The sequence below is a fragment of the Rattus rattus genome, chromosome 9 (genome assembly GCF_011064425.1).
Source record: "Rattus rattus isolate New Zealand chromosome 9, Rrattus_CSIRO_v1, whole genome shotgun sequence".
Lineage (NCBI taxonomy): Eukaryota > Metazoa > Chordata > Mammalia > Rodentia > Muridae > Rattus > Rattus rattus.
The window spans coordinates 94,910,920-94,930,176 of record NC_046162.1 but is presented as its reverse complement, the minus strand read 5'-3'; the positions used below and the strand labels follow the sequence as shown (position 1 = coordinate 94,930,176).

General features: G+C 48.1%; 3 protein-coding genes across 9 annotated transcripts; 1 reads left to right on the top strand and 2 right to left on the bottom strand.

Moving 5' to 3' along the window:
• Nucleotides 1-1,354: 1,354 nt before the first annotated feature.
• LOC116908652 (diazepam-binding inhibitor-like 5) lies at nucleotides 1,355-2,439 on the bottom strand. Its single transcript, XM_032911922.1, has 2 exons — nucleotides 2,249-2,439; nucleotides 1,355-1,797 (listed from the first exon to the last, which is right to left on the bottom strand). The coding sequence occupies exon 2, from the start codon at nucleotides 1,749-1,751 to the stop codon at nucleotides 1,488-1,490; it is 264 nt and encodes an 87-aa protein (XP_032767813.1). The 5' UTR covers nucleotides 1,752-1,797; nucleotides 2,249-2,439; the 3' UTR covers nucleotides 1,355-1,487.
• A 7-nt stretch (nucleotides 2,440-2,446) lies between these two features.
• Gemin4 (gem nuclear organelle associated protein 4) lies at nucleotides 2,447-13,706 on the top strand. Of its 4 annotated transcripts, XR_004389007.1 has the most exons (4): nucleotides 2,447-2,518; nucleotides 6,186-8,710; nucleotides 10,297-10,396; nucleotides 12,706-13,706. XR_004389007.1 is itself a non-coding variant. In XM_032911916.1 (3 exons), the coding sequence occupies exons 1-3, from the start codon at nucleotides 2,509-2,511 to the stop codon at nucleotides 10,321-10,323; spliced, it is 2,562 nt and encodes an 853-aa protein (XP_032767807.1). In that variant the 5' UTR covers nucleotides 2,447-2,508; the 3' UTR covers nucleotides 10,324-11,645. The 4 variants fall into 4 exon arrangements, 2 of the variants coding, with proteins under 2 accessions (XP_032767807.1, XP_032767806.1); XR_004389006.1 differs by lacking the exon at nucleotides 12,706-13,706 and having other exon boundaries at nucleotides 6,186-9,490; nucleotides 10,297-11,645; XM_032911916.1 differs by lacking the exon at nucleotides 12,706-13,706 and having other exon boundaries at nucleotides 10,297-11,645.
• Tlcd3a (TLC domain containing 3A) lies at nucleotides 10,559-18,258 on the bottom strand. 4 transcript variants are annotated; one of them, XM_032911917.1, is made up of 5 exons: nucleotides 17,522-18,258; nucleotides 17,147-17,230; nucleotides 14,474-14,675; nucleotides 12,750-12,845; nucleotides 10,559-12,089 (listed from the first exon to the last, which is right to left on the bottom strand). In XM_032911917.1, the coding sequence occupies exons 1-5, from the start codon at nucleotides 17,641-17,643 to the stop codon at nucleotides 11,820-11,822; spliced, it is 774 nt and encodes a 257-aa protein (XP_032767808.1). In that variant the 5' UTR covers nucleotides 17,644-18,258; the 3' UTR covers nucleotides 10,559-11,819. The 4 variants fall into 4 exon arrangements, with proteins under 4 accessions (XP_032767808.1, XP_032767811.1, XP_032767809.1 ...); XM_032911920.1 differs by lacking the exons at nucleotides 10,559-12,089; nucleotides 14,474-14,675 and having other exon boundaries at nucleotides 12,788-12,845; XM_032911918.1 differs by lacking the exons at nucleotides 10,559-12,089; nucleotides 12,750-12,845 and having other exon boundaries at nucleotides 14,559-16,732.
• Nucleotides 18,259-19,257: the final 999 nt, after the last annotated feature.

Genomic DNA, 19,257 nt, shown 5'->3' with positions numbered 1-19,257 from the left:
TTGGCACCCTCACACACCCCACACACACATAGTGCACACACAACAATAAAAAATTATTGATAAAATATATACTTTACAGCCATCATGGTTGCTTATACTTTAAATGCAGCACTCAGTAGGAAGAATTAGATGGGTTTCTGATGGCCAGCCTAGTTTACACAGTGAATTCCAGATCAACTAAATCCCATCTCATAAAACAGAATAACCAAAAAAAAAAAAAAAAAAAAAAAAAAAAAGCCTATAGAAACTTGCTGCTATATGAACAGATTTACTAGAGACCAAACCCTGAAGCCTCACATGTGCCCAGCAAGTGCTACTTGCCGAAGACAGAAGACAGATTTTGATGAAAAATGCCATGCTAGTGCAGTTAGGAATTCTACTTTAACACTTCATTTGCCAGCTTCTGGGCACATTAGCACCCTGATGCCTCTGTAGTAATTAACAGAATATCCTGGTACTTACATGAGCCACATGTGCATGCATATATATACTGTCCATCACAGGGCCCCAAGCAGAAACTTAGCTTAAGAACAGCAGTCCTACTAGCATTCGTTTGGGTTGCTAAGGCTGATGAGTGTTCCAGGCACTGACATTAGGAAGCCATCTTGCTTCACTGTCCCTCAGCTGCTGCTGTAGCGTAATGCCTGAGTTACTTCACCAACGCTGTCGCTGAAAGTTTCAGTTGCATCAAAATCCTAACTTCTCTGGACCCCTGTTGTAGGTGAGGGCTTTTCTCTGACTTTAGCTCTTTAGAAGGCAGAGTCCCTTTCTCCTCTATACTGTTGGGTTCTTGGTGAGTTGATACTCCCTGATAATACAGATCCAAGCCCCCACCCTCCAATCCTGGTTATTTTAGTAACATGATTCACCCCACCTATCTGCTCTTCTGCCAAATATCCACACAGATTGTGGGACTGGGAAGACTATTAATGGCAGTGTTGTGTTTTATAAAAAGATAGAAAAGGAATATGTTTGGTAGATGTGCAGTCAGGTGTGGGCTAATGGAGTACCTCTGCGGGCCCATGCTGAGGCATCCCTTCCCCTTAAGGGGCCAGCCACACCACGGTATAGTATAGAACAGAGTGTATTCGGGGCATGGGAAGGGGAGTTGAGAGGGTAATAAGTAGAGACAGAGAAAGGCAGAAAGAGAGGAGAGGAGTAGAGGTTGGCCATGAGCAGAATGGGAAGTGAGGGGAAACAGGTGGGAGGGGACAAAACCACCTGGTGGAGCAAGAAAGCAAGAGAGGAGGGGCCTTTTATAGTGAGTCAGGCACATCTGGTTGTTGCCAGGTAACTGTGGGGTGGAGCCTAGACAAAATGCTAATAGTCTCTTTTGCAACAGACTCCACTCTCATGCAGTTCGAATGATTTATTGATGTTTCTGCTAACCCTGCTACCCTTTCAGTGTGTTTCAGCCGTCAGGAACTCTTAAGCCCATCCCCTACCAGTGGAGCCATGCTACTTCCTTGTGTCTGCCAAAATGTTCTTTAGCAAGTTTCCTTTTTCTTCAGCTCTTCCACTTTGGCAATGTAGATCCTCATGGCATCCATCTTGGACATCCCTTTGTTTACCATCCATGCCTCCCATTTGGCCTTTGCTCTCACATCTGTGGCAGGAGGGACAGGGATGTTACAGTCGCCCTGGGTGGCCTGTTTGTAGAAGCTGTACACCAGCAGTTTCTCCTGATCACTCAAAGGACCCTTCAGCTGCTTGAGTGAAGCGCAGGCCATTTCAAACTCCACTTGGCTCATTGGTATACCAGAAGCCGTGCCTCTGTGTTATAAGTGATACCTGGTACTAGAAGAAAGTTGGAAATAAGCAAGTCAGGTGATCATTAGGCCTTGAAAGAAGGGACAAAGAGATAGTGTGTGTTTGATAACGTACAAGCTGTGGACCAGGAGTCCATTCGATTGCTCCTGCTCCACAGTGCTTTTTCCAGTATGACTGCCCTTCAAAGTTATAAAAGCACCTATGAGCTCTGAAAGTTGACTATGCTATTGCCCGTAGAAGGTAGTACAGCATGAAAAGCATACAGGGCATTTGTGTATGTCTCAGTGTGGATGGGAAGAAGATGAATCCCGTGGATCCGCTGCTGGTTAGTAGACAGCCCAAGGAAAATTATTCCATATGGGTGAATCATGGGCGGGAGCTGCCCGGGGTTCCTGAGGGTGAATGAAGAGTCTGAACTAAGGGATTCGATCTACTGGCCTCTAGAGGCCAGGTTCCACTTGGAGACGGCCAACGGTACCTGTGAGTAGAAGGCTGGAAAGCCTACGCCGAGAGAGGGCGCTGTGGGTAGGGTGGCTTCGACGCCGCGAGCTTGTTGGAAAGGAGTACGCGTGCGCCCTGGACGGCAGCGGGTAGCAGAGTACAACACGGAAGCGGAGACGCGCTGTGGGCGGGGCCTGTGACGCGCCTGCAGCGCCGCCCTTTGTGCCGTGGCGCGGGCGCCTTGTTCGCGGCCTTGGAATAGGAGGGGCGGTCTAGCCCGCCGCCAGCGTCGCCGCCATGGACCTAGGTGGGTTCCTGCTTCCCTACTCTGGCCTGGGCCGCTCCCCACAAAGTACCTCCAGGGCGGGCGGAGGCCCTGCGCTGCTTCTATGGCGCTCTCTCGAGTCCGCTCGGGAGGCTGGGGGCTTGAGGAGTTTGGGGGACCCACAGCCGCGAGGCCGGCCTGCAGCCCTGCCTCACATTTGTCTCCTCGATTCCTCCTCCGTCCTTCGTAGTGTCTTCTCAGTGGGAAACCGCGAGCGAATGTAGCCTTGGTTCTCCTGGAAATGCACAGGGCTACTGCACGTGTTTCAGAAATGCGGCTCTGGGACGGACGGACCTTCGGACCGTTCTTCCTTATTGAATGACCGCCGAGTTAGTGAACATGTTTCTTAACAGGTTTCCTAGTGCATTTCTCCCAGAGGCTTGGCGTTTTCTCTGCGACCACGTGCATAACAGCACCCCCTTCGTTGACTTACGCAGTGGTGCCCTTCAGCCCTCGCTTGCGAGCAGGGGTTGTGCAGCCTGAGATGGCACGTTTTGAATCCGAATTCGAGTGCTGCTTGGTTTGGAGTATCCTCCTAGGCGAGGTCTGGAAGAAAGGCAGTTGATAGAAATCTGTGGCCATCTGCCAACCCTCCCCACCCTGCTAGGTGTGCTCTTTAGAGGGTAAGACGAGGAGGCCGTCCTGGGAAGTACTCCAAGATTTGCAAATAATACGCTATGGAGAAATGTCTTTGTCCCTAGCCAGCTCTTCAGTGTGGAATGGTAGTTTCGTGCCCTGCAGCTGTAAAGAGTGCTGCCACGGCTTGACTCCCTAGTTGACACCCTGCAAAGTTGTGTCTAGGTCTCTAGGTTCCCATCTCTAAAACAGGAGTGATAATCCTTAAGAAGTTAGTTTGATGATTAAATGATTTTTATAGGTGTAAAGCTGGGTGTGATGGCTTATGTCTAACTAGCACATTGAAGGCAGGAGGAGCTCAAGAGTTCTAGGCCTGGCTGGAGAGATGGTTCAGTGGTTAAGAGCACGGACTGCTCTTCCAAAGGTCCTGAGTTCAATTCCCAGCAACCATCTATAATGGAATCCGATGCCCTCTACAGTGTACTCATATAAATAAATCTTTAAAAAAAGAGAGAGAGTTCTAGGCCAACCTGGTCTCTACATTTTCAAGCCAATTCCAGGTATGTAACAAGAGCCTATCTAAGAAAGAAAAAAGTATGCCACCAAGCCCAGTGCCTACCAAAGTAAGCAGTCACTTCCTAGCACCAGCTACTGATAAAAGCCTTTGAGTTTCCCCTAGCTATGAACCGAGTCTGGGACTTTCTCAAGCCACATGTACACAGTGCCTGAAATGCACATGTTTGGCAGCAGACATCTGCTCAGCTAAGCTGATGTCTAATGCAATAAAATTTAATTCACAGTTATAAGGAAATGTGTTTGGGGCAGGCAGAACAACCTAAGCCAGAAAGAACCCTAGCTCTGTGAGTGGCTCTGTGAGTAGCGCTGCTGTGGAAACCAAGGTGGATTGCTTTCAGGCTTGAGTTTTGTGGGAATGCTGATCCTTGACTTGGGGTGGGTGAGCAGTGATAGTAAATGGTTGGTGGCCAGGAGATTCTGTAGTTGCCTGGAGTCAGTCATTTTTTTTTCTGGGGTGGGAGAAGTTTGAGACGGTGTCATGATGCAGCCTTGGCTAGCCTGAAACTCCGTATGTGGACCAGGCTTGCCTCACAAAAGTCTGACTCATTAGAGCTGGGACTAAAGGGATAGGCCCCCCCCACAACTGTCCACTGGAGGGGGTATTTTTGCTGTTGACTCTGTGGCCTATGAAAATAGGGCAGACATGCTTCTGGGAGCATAGAGGACTGACTGAGCAAAGAGCTAGGCCCTGGGAAGAGGTAGAAGTTGTTAGGAACAGTGACCATGACAAGTTGTTGCAGTCTTAGTTTCTAGGCCAGATTATGTGCTTTGAAAAAAGACCTGTGCCCGTTTGTTTCTGCACTGGAGGAGGCAAAATGCTGACACGACTACTCCTGCCAACAATTGAGCATTTAAATCAGGTGCTCTTGGTGGTCTGATTATTGTTAAGATGGCTTATATAACCTTCCATTCTTCCATCCCAAGGAGATGCTTCAAAAAGGTATCAGTACCAAAATAGTCACAAAGTGCCATTAGTGGATGTCGTGTGTCATGGGATTCTCACAGTTATACCATCAATTATATTCTCATGTATGCAGACGGGAGACTCAGTGATGTGTGTAAAGTCACATCATTTTTTTTTTTAATGACTGAGCTAGAATTTAAATCCATTGTCTTGGTTAAACCCCCATATTGCCTTCCTTTAAATATCTGTATCAGTTCTTAGCTCAGTGAATGAATTTCCTGATGTAATATTTGTTGTGTCCACTTCCTGGTTCCTGCCAAGAGCCAGAACCTTCACTAGCTTGTTCTTTTTGACTGGAAGAAAGTGCTGAGTGAACTGTTTCCCTGTAAGGTACAGGATGTTGAAGCTTGTTAGCAGGAGTGTTTAGAAAGAAGGCAGGCAGGGCTCGGGATACAGCTCAGTGGTAGAGTGCTTGCTCTGAGGCTCTGGGTTCAAAACCAGGCTCGACTGGATGTGGTGGCACAGGCCTTTAATCCCAGCACTCCGGATGTAGAGGCAGTCAGACCTCTGAGTTCAAAGCCAGCCAGTTCATCTATCTAGATAGCCAGTTCTGTCTATCTCAGACAACAGCAACAACAAAATAAAGTAAGACAGTAAACAAAACCTCCAAAACAAAGACTGTCTGCTGTGTCTTCCGTAGTCTGCCATCACTGAGCTCAGTTTTGTTTAGTTTTCTAATTATTACATTGTTTGCGTGTATGCATGTATGCCATGGTGCACAAGTTGTCTGTCAGAAGACAGCTTGTAGAGGTTGCCATATAGGGATCAAACTTAGGTCATCAGGATTGGTGGCAGATGTCTTTAATCACTAAGCCATGCCACTGGCCTCTGTCATATCTTCTAATGCATACTTGGTAGCACAGTCTCCTAATCTACCCACTGTTAACTCAGCAGTCCAGTTGTCCTCTTAACACTTTGCTGAGGGATCTTAGTCACTTCCTTAATTTTTATGGACTTCTCTGAGTTGGCACTGCCTATACTCATATCAGGCCTTTTCTCCTTAACTCATTGCCTTTGCTGAAGGACATCACTAAATGTTCTACCTCAGACTCCAGGTAACCAGAACTTTAAGCTTGTCCTGCCTGAGGTTAAGAGCAGATTTGTTTCTTGTAGACTAGAGTTGAGTTCCCAGCAGCCACACCAGCAGGCTCAATGACCCATAACTCCAGCTCCAGAGGATCCAGCATCCTCTTCTGGCCTCTGTGGACATTGCATTCATAAGTATAAACCCCCACAAATACAAACACATAATTAAAATATTTTTTTAAATACTTGAAAGCCTATTCTGAATCCCTCTCTGCCTCCTATTTCCAGAGAGGTACCATTGTCCTGATATCCAGGCCAGATATCTTGGAAACCAGTTTTTGTTCCTCAGCCAAGTCCAGGTGACCCCAGCCCTTTTGGAGCTCTCACTAACCCTCCTCCCCTGCTGATGTCAAGGTCTTCTTGATAATGATAACCATCTGACGGCTGTTTCTCCTAGCTTCTCTCACTATTCCAAAAACTTCATTAACTCTTGGCTTCTCTGTGCAGGACCCTTGAATATCTGTGAGGAAATGACTATTCTGCATGGGGGTTTCTTGATGGCTGAACAGCTATTCCACCCCAAAGCCCTGGAACAGTTGACAAAGTCTGATTGGGAACACGTGGGACAGCCCATTGTAGAGGCCTTGAAGGAGATCTCCTCAGCCACAGCACATTCCCAGCCGTTTGCCTGGAAGAAGAAAGCATTAATCATCATCTGGGCCAAGGTTCTTCAGCCCTCCCCTGTCAGCCCTTCTGACACTGATACTCGGTGGCAGGAAGATGTATTCTTCTCTGTGGGCAACATGATCCCTACCATCAACCACACAGTCCTTTTTGAGCTGCTTAAGTCCCTGGAAGCTTCTGGACTCTTCATTCAGCTCCTAATGGCCCTGCCTACCACCATCGGCCGCTCAGAACTACAGAGCTTTCTGGAACACATGACTATTGACACTTCTTCCAAGGATGTGGCTTTCTTCCTAGATGTCTGGTGGGAAATGATGAAGCACAAGGGTGATCAGCAGGACCCCTTGCTTTCCCAGTTCAGGACGATGGCCCATAAATACTTGCCATCCTCAGATGAGTTTTCCCATCCTCCGAAGAGGTTTAAGTCTGACCCAGATGTAGGTCCCACCATGCCACTTTTGGCCATGCTGCTTAACGGGCTGAAGCAGATCCAAAAGAGAATCCTGTCCCTTGGAATGAAGTGCTGTGCGTTAGCTAACTTGGCTGACATGCTGAGCGTGTTTGCATTGATGGAGGATGACACCCAGGAGGTGTCTGCCACTGTGTATCTAGACAAACTAGCGACGGTGATCTCTGTATGGAATTCGGACACCCAGAACCCATACCATCAACAGGCCCTGGCAGACAAGGTAAAGGAGGCAGAGCGGGACGTGAGTCTCACCTCACTGGCTAAACTCCCCAGTGAGACTGTTTTCATGGGGTTTGAGCTTATGTACAACCTGCTGCAGGAGTGGGGTACAGAACTACAGGACATGCTCAACAGCAGTCAGGGGACAAATTATGACACCTACCGGCTGTGTGACAGTCTGACTTCCTTCAGCCAGAACTTGGAGCTCTACCTGGATACTGCCAGCCTGCCCAAGGAGGAGAGGGAGGTGGTCTTAGAACTGGCTAAGTGTGTCAGGGACTTCCTGAGGAAAACCAGCAGAATGCTGAACAACAAGGGCCTTGAGGACATCACTGCCTCCATTGCTATGGCCATCATTGAACAGAAGATGGACCGGTACATGGAGATGTGCTACATTTTTGCCTCTGAGAAGAAGTGGGCCTTTTCAGACGAGTGGGTTGCCTGCCTGGTTAACAACAGGTGTCTCTTCAGAGAACCAGACTTGGTCTTGAGTCTGCTGGAAACAGTGATGGAAGTCATAAACTCTAATAGGGTTATCCCCCAGACTCACATCAAGCAGGTAATCTGCTTGACTCTGGAATGCTATGAAGACCTCTCTCTACCAGATAAAAATAAAGTCCTTTCTGGTGTCCTGCATTATTTGGGGCCAAAGGGCCTCTCAGACAGGTTGTCTAATTACTTGGAGGGTTTTCAGGAAGATCTCAATACAACATTTAACCAACTCGCACAGAGCACCTCTGAACAGGGCCTGGCTAAAGCTGTGGCCTCTGTGGCCCACCTGGTGATCCTGAACCCAGAAGTTGTGGTGAAGAAGATGTGTAGCCTCGCTGTGACCAACCTTGGCACACACAGGTTTTTGGCTCAGATTCTCACTGCCTTCCCTGCCCTGAAGTTCACAGAAGAACAAGGGCCAAATCCATATACCAGTTTCATGGTGTCCTGCCTCAAAGAAACTGTGTGGACCAAGTTCTCTACACCCAAAGAAGAGAAGCAGTTTCTGGAGCTGGTGAGCTGCCTGATGAATCCTGTGAAAGCACAGGGGATTCCAATTGCTGCTCTTTTGGAGCCAGATGAGGTGCTGAAGGAGTTTGTCCTGCCTTTCTTGATGTTGGACATGGAGGAGGTAGGCCTGAGTCTGAAGCTCTTCATCCAGACCCTTGAAGCCAATGCAGGCTTGGAAGAGTATTGGCTGCAAACTTGCTCCCCATTCCCACTGCTCTTCAGCTTGTGCCAGCTCCTGGATAGCTTTAGCAAGTTCTGGCAGCTCCCCCGGGAGAAGCGCTACCTCACTCTGGACAGCAAGGATCTTGTGACCCACATTCTGGAACTCCTGTGTGAGATCGTTCTAGCCAACATAGAAACCTTCTCCCCAGACACCTGGGCCAAGTCCCTGTCCTGGCTCCACCGCAAATTAGACCAGCTAGACTGGACCGTGGGCCTCCGACTGAAGAACTTCTTTGAAGGCCACTTCAAGTGTGAGGTGCCAGCTACCCTTTTTGAGATCTGTAAGCTCTCTGAGGCCCAGTGGACGTCACAGGCTCACGAAGGATATGGGCCTGGTACAGGACTTCTCGCCTGGATGGAGTGCTGTTCAATCTCCAGCAGTGTCACTGAACAGATGCTTTCCCTCCTGGTAGTGAATGTGGGCAATCCTGAGGAGGTCAGATTGTTTAGCAAGGGCTTTCTGGTGGCCCTGGTACAAGTCATGCCTTGGTGTAGCCCCCAGGAGTGGCAATACCTTCAGCAGCTGACCAGGAAGCTGTTGGAGAAACAGCTTCTTCACGTCCCTTACAGTCTAGAGTATGTTCAGTTTGTTCCCCTGCTCAACCTGAGGCCTTTTGCCCAGGAGCTTCAGCTCTCTGTTCTTTCCTTGAGAGCTTTCCAGTTTCTCTGCAGCCAGAGCTGTTGTAACTGGCTTCCTTTGGATGGTTGGAGCCATGTGGTCAAACTCCTCTGTAGCAGTCTGACCAGTGTCCTGGATGCAGTCAGGTTGATTCAGTCAGTGGGTCCCTGGGCCCAGGGACAAGAAGGGGATCTTATTCAGGAAACCTTGTTTGTCTATACCCAAATGTTCTGTCACGTTCTGCATATCATGGCCATGCTCCCTCAGGAGGTCTGTGAACCCCTCTACGTACTGGCCTTGGAAATCCTTACCTGCTATGAGACCCTAAGCAAAACCAACCCTTCTGTCAGCTCCTTGCTCCAGAAGGTAGATGAGCAGCGCTTCTTAAAGTCTATTGCCAAGAACATTAGCCCTGAGGAGCGGCGCCAAACCCTGCTACAAAAGATCAACAACTTCTGACCTGTGGAGGGCAGAACAAAGCTACGCCTCCAACATGGTGTTTCTGCAGGGCCCAGAGCTAAGAACAAACCTTACAGTTATATGAGAATGTACACAGTGAAAGGAATACAAGAGCAGTGTAAAGAAATAGTTTCTTAGGTATTTGTCATATACTACTTCAATAAAATTCTTTTGGGTTTAATCTTGTCTTGAGCCTTTCTCAGAAGTTTGGGCTTAAATATGCTCCAAAGTTAGGTTTTTCTTCTTTAAGATCAGGTCAATGGACAGGTGTGGGAGCGCACTGTAGCATCAGCCTCAGGAGGCTCAGGCAGAGGTGTACTATCCAAAGTTAAAAAAAGTCCCAGCATGCTTGGATTTGGCAGTAAGCCCAAGGTGGGAGCTATCTAGTAGGGGAAAAACAGGATCGTTTAGTGAGGCCCTCTGGAGTCTTTTTCAAGTAGGCTGGTGGCATATCCTCAAATCCAGCATTTTATTGAACAGAAGGCCTTTTAAGGCCATCTTGTTTTTTATTTCATCTTGTTTCAAGGTTATCTCAAAAAGGCAGATGAGACCTGCCCTTTGTCAGATGACTGAACCAAGAAACACTGAATGTTAAGGGGGTAGTAACCATCCACTCAGCACACCCAGGAGAGGCTGTGCTAAGCCAGGGCTGGTGAACAGCTGGTGCCCTTGGAGGGTGGGTATAATTGCCTTCTTCCTGGGGTGGGATCATCTTGGTTACGATGAATGAGTGGCATAGCCAACAATGTACGGAAGCATAATAATGAAAGCATAAGGTTTCTAGGATAGTATTACACAACTCTTAGAACTGGTTAGGGAGGTATTATCTAGGGAGATGAGAGAAAAGGTCCCATCACCTACTACTGATCCACACCCTCATCTAGAATGGTTTACTGCTCTGGTATTCTTCTCCCACCTAATGTAAACTGTTCTGTGATCAACAGGCAGGCTTCCACCCTCCCAACTCCTAACTGGGATCCACCAGAGGAAGGAAAACCTGAAGTTATACGTGAACACTGAGCTTGAACTCTGGGCACCTACCGTGTATCCTTTGGTACCTTGAACCAACATGTTGGACTAAGGTATGAGTAAGACTCGCCTGGAGGCCATTCGCCTTCCGTGACCAGACTAGGAATCACCGAACATAGCAATCAAGCTGGGTCTCAGATGGTTTGGGGAAGTCAGCGCCAGTGCAAGTAACAAATAGAGAATTTAGTGCAATTTAATCACCATGTGGATGACTCGTGGATACAGGGACAGTAAACAGGACAAAAAACACAAAACAGCATTTTTTTGTTTTTTAAATGGCACCTATTAAAGACTGAAACTCAAAATTTGAGACAAAACTATCCAGTCCTTTAGAAGTCCACAGATAGTGAATTATAAGGCACTGTAGTGTTTTTGCTGCCACCTGAGGTGGTGGCAGCAGGTCCTCTCAAACCCAGCCTGTGGTGAGGGGTGATCAGTGCTACACCACATCCTACTGCACACAGCTAACAGCATTGGTCCACAGGACATGCACTGGCCTGTCTGGCTTCCCCCGTTCTCTAGCTTGCTATGGCTAAATGGCTGTACATTCCATACAGAAATGGGTCTGTCTTAGCAGGAAGCACTTGCAGCACTGGCCTATATGACACTTCAGAAGCTCGAGAGCAGACATCTGTATCCATTTTGTATGAAAGGGCAGTGTCATATGGGATTACCCAGTAAGTGACTATAGAAGCCATCACTTCACTTTGTCCCTGGAGTTTCAGGCCAGCTTTTTGTCTGTGTGGACAGAGAAAACTGGTCATGAGAGGCTGTACTAAAAAGGAAATAGTGTAGGTAATGGCTTGCAACAAGCTCACAAGTTTGATACTGGTCTCTACAAAGTCAGCCTGCAAAGATGCTGGCACCTCTGCTGGCCTCCTGACCTACTCAAGTGCTTCAGGTTCTCAGCCCTGCCTCCTGCCCTTTGTCAGTGAGACCCTCTGACTAGAAGTCAGCAGGCATGAGAATTCATTGTTGATGTATGGATGAGGACAAGGACTGCCTAGTAAACAGTAAAAGACACACCCACAATGTCTTTCCTAGTATTGGAAAATGACACTGTTTCAAAAACTAATTTGTCACTTGCTTCTGGCCCAGTATGGGTGTTGCCCTGAGTGGGTGGAAAGGGGGAGAGCAGTGCTTCACCTTCCAGAACTCTTGTCACAGGCCCAAGGACGGCTCCTTAGGCTTGCATTAAAATTACTGCAGTGGAGGTTTGACAGGATCCAAGTTATCACCACAAAACAAAACAAAACAAAAAAAAGTGCTTTTGCAAAAGGCTGGTTAGAAGGGGGAGGTAATGGGGATTTAAAAAAGAAAACCACAAATCCAGAGGCTTATCAACATCCCGAAGGCAGAGACTACCCCAGGCATGATTTGGTCCTTGGAATACTGAGTAGACAAGGCAGCGAGCGTGAGTGCCTGACCCTGAGAGTAATTAACCATCCTTTTTGGCTTTGGCCGTGTCAAAGAGCCTGGCTGCCTTCTTGCACAGCAGTGAGAACCAGTAGAGCTGGGGAGAGATGAGGATGGCATTGGCCACGTTGCAGTGTAAAGGGATATTAAATGGCACTTGGAGCAGGCTTAGTCCATTTTGTTGGCCATAGGACCAGTACATGAACGGGAAAAGAAGGATCCGGCAGAACAGAAAGGTGGTCACCGTGAGGATTCCATTGACCTTGTAAAGAAGCGTATGCTGCTGCTTTAACTGTAAGAAAAACGGGAGGATAAGGCAAGGTTACCAAGAGGATGGGTGATTGGGGTACGGAGCCCAGCCTCACGACAGTTAAGCAGGTTCTTATACAAGTCAAGACCTACAGTGCTAAATTGCTTGGCCCCTGGACACACAAAAGCATGTTTCCATGCATCTGCTGTGGCGGCCAGAAGATGGTAGGTTGCCTTCATCTTACTCTCTTATGACAGGGTCTCGCTGAGCCCGGAGCTCACCCTTTCAGCTAGGTTGCACACTCAGCCATGCCAACCTGGCACTTGCTTCCGGCCCAGTATTTTGGCTGTTACCCTGAGTGGGTACTTGTGCAGCAAGCTGTCTTGCCCACTAAGCTATCTCCTGAGTCACAATATATAACCTCATAATTTTACCAAAAGTCACCTAGGCCACCACCCTTATAGGTGTATAAGAAAGATTGATTAAATTGTGCCCAGGAAAATAATGCAACAGTGTGTGTGTGTGTGTGTGTGTGTGTGTGTGTGTGTGTGTGTGTGTGTGTGTGTAACTTGGGTCAGATCAAAAGTCTTACGGTTTGGATGATGAAGTAATATATCAAAGAGTCTCCTTACTCAGCGCTATGCTCCTCCAACCCCAGTTTGTTTCCTCCTTCATTGCCTCTGCCGTTTCACACATACGCACCTGGATCAGAACTCTGCCCAGTGACACAAACGGAGTACTCAGTTCTGCTGTGAAGATGCATCCGACAAAGAAGTCTCCAAGTTCTCCTCGGAGCTTCTGTAGAGAGAAGAAAAAGAAACGAAGATGTGGAGGGGGAAGAAACCACTGGAAGGGAAATCTAGGGCTATAGGGAAAAGCTAACCATGAGACCCTGAAGGGAGAAAAATGTTAACAGGCAAGTGGCCATCCAGTTCTGTCCTGTTGCTTCCCTGGCAACCACTTCTGGGGAGGATCCAAAGGCCAATGCAGAGAGGCTACAGCAGGCCTCCTCTGATTTTAGAGACAGTAGGGAGGAACTCTGTAGCCTGCTTCTGTATGTCAAAGACGCTGAGCCTGTTCAACTTAACAAATGTGCTAGAAGGCAAAGTCCTTACTGAATGGCTCCTGGTTTTCTTCCTGAGATAACCGTCTAGCTGATGGAACACCTGCTCAATAACAGGGATAAGGAAACTTGGGGCAAAAGAGATGGCAATGACCTGTAAGTCCGGTGACCTAAGTTTGACCCACCTGTAGGACCTGTGTGATGGAAGGAGAGAACTGACTCTTGCAAGTTGTCCCTTGGCCTCCACACTTGTCCCCATACATATACACACAAAGTAAATAAATAAGAGAATGATAGAATGCTGAAGTCCATGCTTTAATCAACACACAGAGAGGAAGATTTCTAGAGGGTTGAGAATAGGGTCTATACAGTGAGACCCTGTCTTAGGACATAAATAGGGCTGGAGAGATGGCTCAGCGGTTAAGGGCACTTGCTGCTCTTCCAGAGAATCAGAGTTTGAGTCCTAGACCTGTGTCAAGCAGTTTAGAACTACCTGGATCTCTAGCTCCAAGAGATCTGATGCCATTTCTGGCCTCCACAGGTATTTGCACATCCACATGAGTAGATAATCTCTAAAATAAGTAATGTTGAGCCAGGTGGTGGTGGTGTACACTTTTAATCCAAGCACTGAGGAAGTAGAGGCAGGCAGACCTCTGAGATTGAGGCTAGCCTGGTTGTATCTAGAGAGAGAGTTCCAGAACAGCCAACACAGAGAAACCATGTCTTGAAAAACCAGAAAAAAAAAAAAGTAAAAAAAGAAAAAAAAAAGCTGAAGCCTATTGGTGGTATAGGCTTGTAATTCTAGCTACTTAGGAAGCTGAAGCTTGGTGACAAGTTCAAGGCTGAGCAACTTAAGACTATTTGAAAAAGAGGAGAGAGCTGAGGATACACATGTGTGGTAGACTGCTTTCCTAGCATCGGTGAGGTGCTACCTTAATTCCTGGTACTGGAAAAAATAAAACAGGACTGGAAATAGAGCTCAGCAGTCATGAGCAATGGCTGCTCTTCCAGAGGACCCAGGTTTAATTCCCACATGTGGCTCAAACCATCAGTAACTCCAGTTCCAGGGACTCCAACACTCTTGACCTCTGCAAATCCCTCCAGGCAAGCAAGGGGTACACAGACATACATGCAAGCAAAAACACCCATACACATAAAACAAAAACAAATCTTTTAAAAAGTGTTGGCTAGAAGCCACAAACACAGCATGGTTTCCCCCACTACTTGCATGGGAGTCCAAATTCAAGGAAGCAGCAGAAAGAGGGTGCACATAGTACCAAAGAGAAGAAACTCCTAAGAAGTGATCAAGACATATACAGTTCAATGGCAGAGTGCTTAAGGCTGCTGTCCTGAGAGACCATACCTGTGAAATAGGTACAAGGAAAAACAGAATGACCGCATGATGTGTGACCATAAGGCGGTTTTCAATCAGGAAGTTTCGGATAATGGTGACACGTCTGAGGTTCTGGTCTTTGGTTCGGCACCACTCACAGAGGTACATGGCATAGAAGTCATAGATCATATATGGAATCAAAAACCAGACATATTCTGTGGCAAGCCAGTGCCTAAAAGAAAGCACAGAGACAGGCTCTAAAATAACCAGGGACGTCAATGATGCAGCACAAAGCCAGTCTCTTCACCAGTTCCCTTCAGTTCTGTCTTCAGCCAGCTACTATCACTCTGAACACTTCAGAGTGAAGAGGGTGAAGCTGCTGAGGAGAGTGTCTCTAAATTATAAAGCAAATGTGCGAGGGCCAAGGTTGAGAAGCAGGAACTCATTCTGCCTGTATATACAGGTAGTTTGCTATAACTCTTTGCCTGGTTCAGCTATTTATCTGCAGTAGACTTCGAGCATTTTGATAGAAACTGACTCTGATGGAGATAAACTTCCAAATGATTCAGCAGCTCCGCCAAGGAACTGGTTTGGAAGGTGTTCTAAATCACAAGTCCAACCTTTCCAGTTTAACTCCTCAGTTGCTCAACAGCTGGGAGTTCCTGAGACCTTCTGGATCTACACAGTTTTTTTCTTGCTTCTCCATGCCCCGTTGTAGACGGTTTACGGGAAGCAGACCTGGCCATGTTATTTTCAATCTATAAGTAATCCTGGGTTCCATTCATCCATAAAAATAGATGGTCCAGTGGGTTAAGATGCTTGCCACTAAGGCTGACGGCCCCTCAGTTCAATCCCCAGACAGACATGATAGACGCAGAGAATCAGTTCCTGCTAATTGTCTCACTTCCACAAACACAGCATGGCATGCATGCAAACACACAGTGAATAAATTAACTTTAAAATTCTTAAAAAGTGTCTAGAAGTTCACCTGGGACTTCAAGGACCGAATGACAGCAACTAAATACCAAGAGAAGCCAGGTCAAAAGATGTCCATTTCCTGGCCTGATTTTGGGCACATGTCTGTTCCTATTAAGTTGCCCGGTAGAAGTGAAACATCTGGGCCAAAATGATGGTTTGTTACCGTTTCTGGCATACACAAGAAGTCCATCTCTGCACTCTTCCCCAAAAATTTCATACAGAGAAACATTTACATTGGAATTTGCCCTATGTTGGGAGGATTAGCCTCACTTAGTAAGTTTTTGAGCAGCTGTGTTAGAAGAGGAAACTCACTGTATAGTTCTCAAACTGCTCGAGTATCAGAGTCACTGAAAGCTTGGAAAGCACTCTGCTCCCCAGAGACCAGCCGTGCCTAGGATCAAATTTGTACTTTCCACCTGGTCTCGGGTGATTTCCCAATCCACTGAGCAGCAGCACCAGGACGCTAGAAAAGGCGCCACGTGAGACTCTGCTCCTGAATAACTCCCCATTTATCACAGCATGGCTCAATTAGAAAAGAACTAGAGGCAAACAAGTAACAATGGCACACATAATACACACATAGGCAAGTCATTTAGCTCGCTGCCGCTATCTGGGCCAAGAGATCTAAGACCTACTGCCTATCAATGGACTCATTACTTACAGCAATTTCAAGTAAACTATCAAGGGCGGGCATGGTGGTGCACACCTTCTATCCCAGCACTGAGAAGGTTGAGGCTGGCGGATCTCTGAATTTGAGGCCAGTCCAAACTACCTAGTGAGACCCTGTCTCAAAAAGAACAGACATACGAGAAAAAAACATGAAATGGCGACAGTATGATCAAACCCAAGTAAGATCCCAGGCAACTGTGAGACAGTCTCATTCTCTCCTTTGCCTCTTCTTCCAGCAGGGGAAACAGGACGAGCAGGGCAGGAAAATCAGGAGAGGCCAACCAACTTTCTCTGGGCTCCTGCCTGGCGCCCGTTAGCTTCTCTGGAAGAAAGAGTGGTTCGAAGAGCCCAAGTGGAAAGATAAACAAGAGCATCTCAGTGCGGTGGCACATCTGTTTGTCATTCCACCCTTGGGAGACAGGTGGAGGAGGAGTGTCACAAGTTCCATGGCAGTCAGGTCTACAGATAAAAGCGCCACCACTACCTGTGTCTAAACAGCATAATCCATCCTGGTCTTAATTTACGATTTGTCTCACTGAAGTGCCATAGATAGCACTTTCTGGCCTGACTTTGTGCACAAACGTTTTAGTTTTCCGAAGGCATCTCCTTATCTTGAGCAAAGGAGAAAAGCAAGAGCAGCATCTGCGGGAAAGAGAGGGTGGACTTCTGCTGTCAGAAGTTGGTCACTGACACTGCTACTACCTCTGCTAAAGGATGTTCCAGAGGGAGAACCCAGTGAGAGCATTTAAAAGAACCAAAAGCCATACTCCCATTCATAAAGAGGGACTGTCAGAACACACTACCCTCTAAGTCGGGCTCAGTTTCTTGCTCTATAGCATTTTTTCCACTTCCCCCTCGGTTCTCCTAAGCTGGGATGTTGGAAACAGCAAGAGGAAAGCACTAATTAGAGTGCCCTGGCTTTCCCACCCGGCAGTCACATACATCATAGCATAACAAAGAATTAGTATCCGTGAGCCACTAAAATGTTAAAATTTGGCGGGAGGGGGGACCCCTCAGCCCGAGTATTTGTACTTCCCAAGTGGGAAGGGACTTTACCTGTCTGAGACCACGTTGCTGCAGGAGGTGATGACGGTGAGCCCCGCCCCGGTGGCCAGCACTGCCTGCACGGAGGACACTAGCCTGAGGTGGGGCGGAGAAGAGAAACCAAAGAAAGCGTTCTTACTCCAGGACTACCGGCAGCACAAAGCACGACTCTCCAACCTGCATTTCCCGGGCCGAGGAGCCCTCCAGGGCGGCCATGGCGCCGCGATGTCCCGAGCGAGGGCAGCAGGCGGGAGAGGCACACTCCCTGCCCTGCCTGCCCAGGCCCGCCGCGCACCGAGGAGCGCTTCCCGTCGCCCCTTTCCCGCCCGCACCCCCACGCCGGTCCTCAGCGGAGGGCTCCGTCCCGCAGGCGGCGGAGTGGGATACCTGGTGCCGACCGTCAGGCAGTCGTCGTCCGTCCATCCGGGCCGCAAGCGGCGCAGCGCCCAGTTGCTGAGCGCGAAGAGCCCCGGGAAGAAGAGCGCGCCGCTGGCCAGCGTCAACAGCATGGATGCGGGTGCGGCCGCTCGCTGCGCGGCGTGCTCGGGGCTGGCGGCTTGGCCGGCTCTCCCTATTTCTAATCTCCACCCGCCCCGCCCGGCCGCCGCCACTCGGGCCCCGCCGGCACTGGCCGCCAGCCCGCGGCGCTCCCCCGCGTGACCAGCGCGCCGGCCGGGATAGGCGCTGGTAGGAGCTGGGGCGGGGTCTAGCCGTGAGGCTGCCTGGTCCCCTCTCTGTCCCTGCGGACGCGGGCAGGGGCCTCCCTGCAGGACGTGCACGATGAGCGTCACGGAGCTCAGGTCTCTGGCCGATGGACCCGGCCGGTCGTACACCGAACATTGTCTCTTCTAAAGGGAGCGACCATCACAGGGTGGCTTCTCAGGAATGAATCCCCAAGGAGGCTTCAAAGCCTGTTTCATCTCTGCTGTGGAACTTAAGGACCTCTCGGCTTTGGGTTCAGATACTACCTGAGTCTTGGAAACTTCTGAGGATTACAGCTGTGTCCTTATTTAACAGTTCTTGGGCTAAGTGATTCCACCTTAACTTAGCACCTTGAAACTCTTCTCGGGAAAGAAACTGCTTTGGTTTGTAGCTTCCTAACTTAATAAATGTGTGAATGTATGGGTAGGTGGGTCTTACAATTCATTAATGCCCAGTAAAATGGAAAGGTATTACAGGTCTCTTCAAATCACCCGTTTGAACGCTGCTCTGCAAAGTCTCTTTAGAGGGCTTTGGCGGGAACAGCTGGGCTCAGCCATTCTGGGCCACGTATTTCCTCAATTGTGGAAGGAGGAAGCTGGATAAATGCCCTTCAAGGCTTTTCCAACTGTGAAGTCTTTATGATTCTGGGACCGCTAGAAAATAACATGGTTTCTGATAGATGCCAATAAATTAACATTCGGTTAATGGTATAGAAATGTAAGGAGCACAGCTTTTGCTTGTTTCAATTTGTATATAATTATTGAGTCAGATTTTCTAAACTTTAATGGGTAATCCTCTTTTTATTGTGTTTTTACTATTGCTAGGCTGTGATCCCTTTTGGGTGAAGACAGCTCTTCATATCTCCCTATATGATGCTAATGGAAGTTTAGTTGAAATTAAGGTAACCACACTTAGGGCAGGGTGCATCTCTGCCTCCCCCGTTCCAGCTAGCGTAGATAACAGAATGAAAAGGACTCCAGTTTGGTACCAGGGTGACTCACGAATAAGATCTCATGTCAACATCCAGCTGTAAACTTTCCATTCTCTCCAGAAAACACCTTTCTGCATTCCGCTTTCTATCCCCTGTGCGTGCATCCCGGTCACCTCCAGCTCTCTCTGTGACAAAGTGGTCCTAATCCTGTCTGGCTCGGCTAGGAGAGATCAGCAAGATGTTGTAACAAGCATGCTGTCTTTGTCCAGTGACAGGACCACGCTGCACAGGAGGCTGTCCACTAAACTTTCATCAACAGATGCCTCGTATATAGAAATAAAAGAAAACTCAGCTCCCAACATTATACCCAAAGAAGGCACCACGATGTTTAGATTGAGTCACTGTAACGCCAACAAGCATAAATTTGAACTTGGTTTTTCAGGTGATCAAACTCCTTTGGGAAAATAATAAGGCTGAACCAAAAGCACCA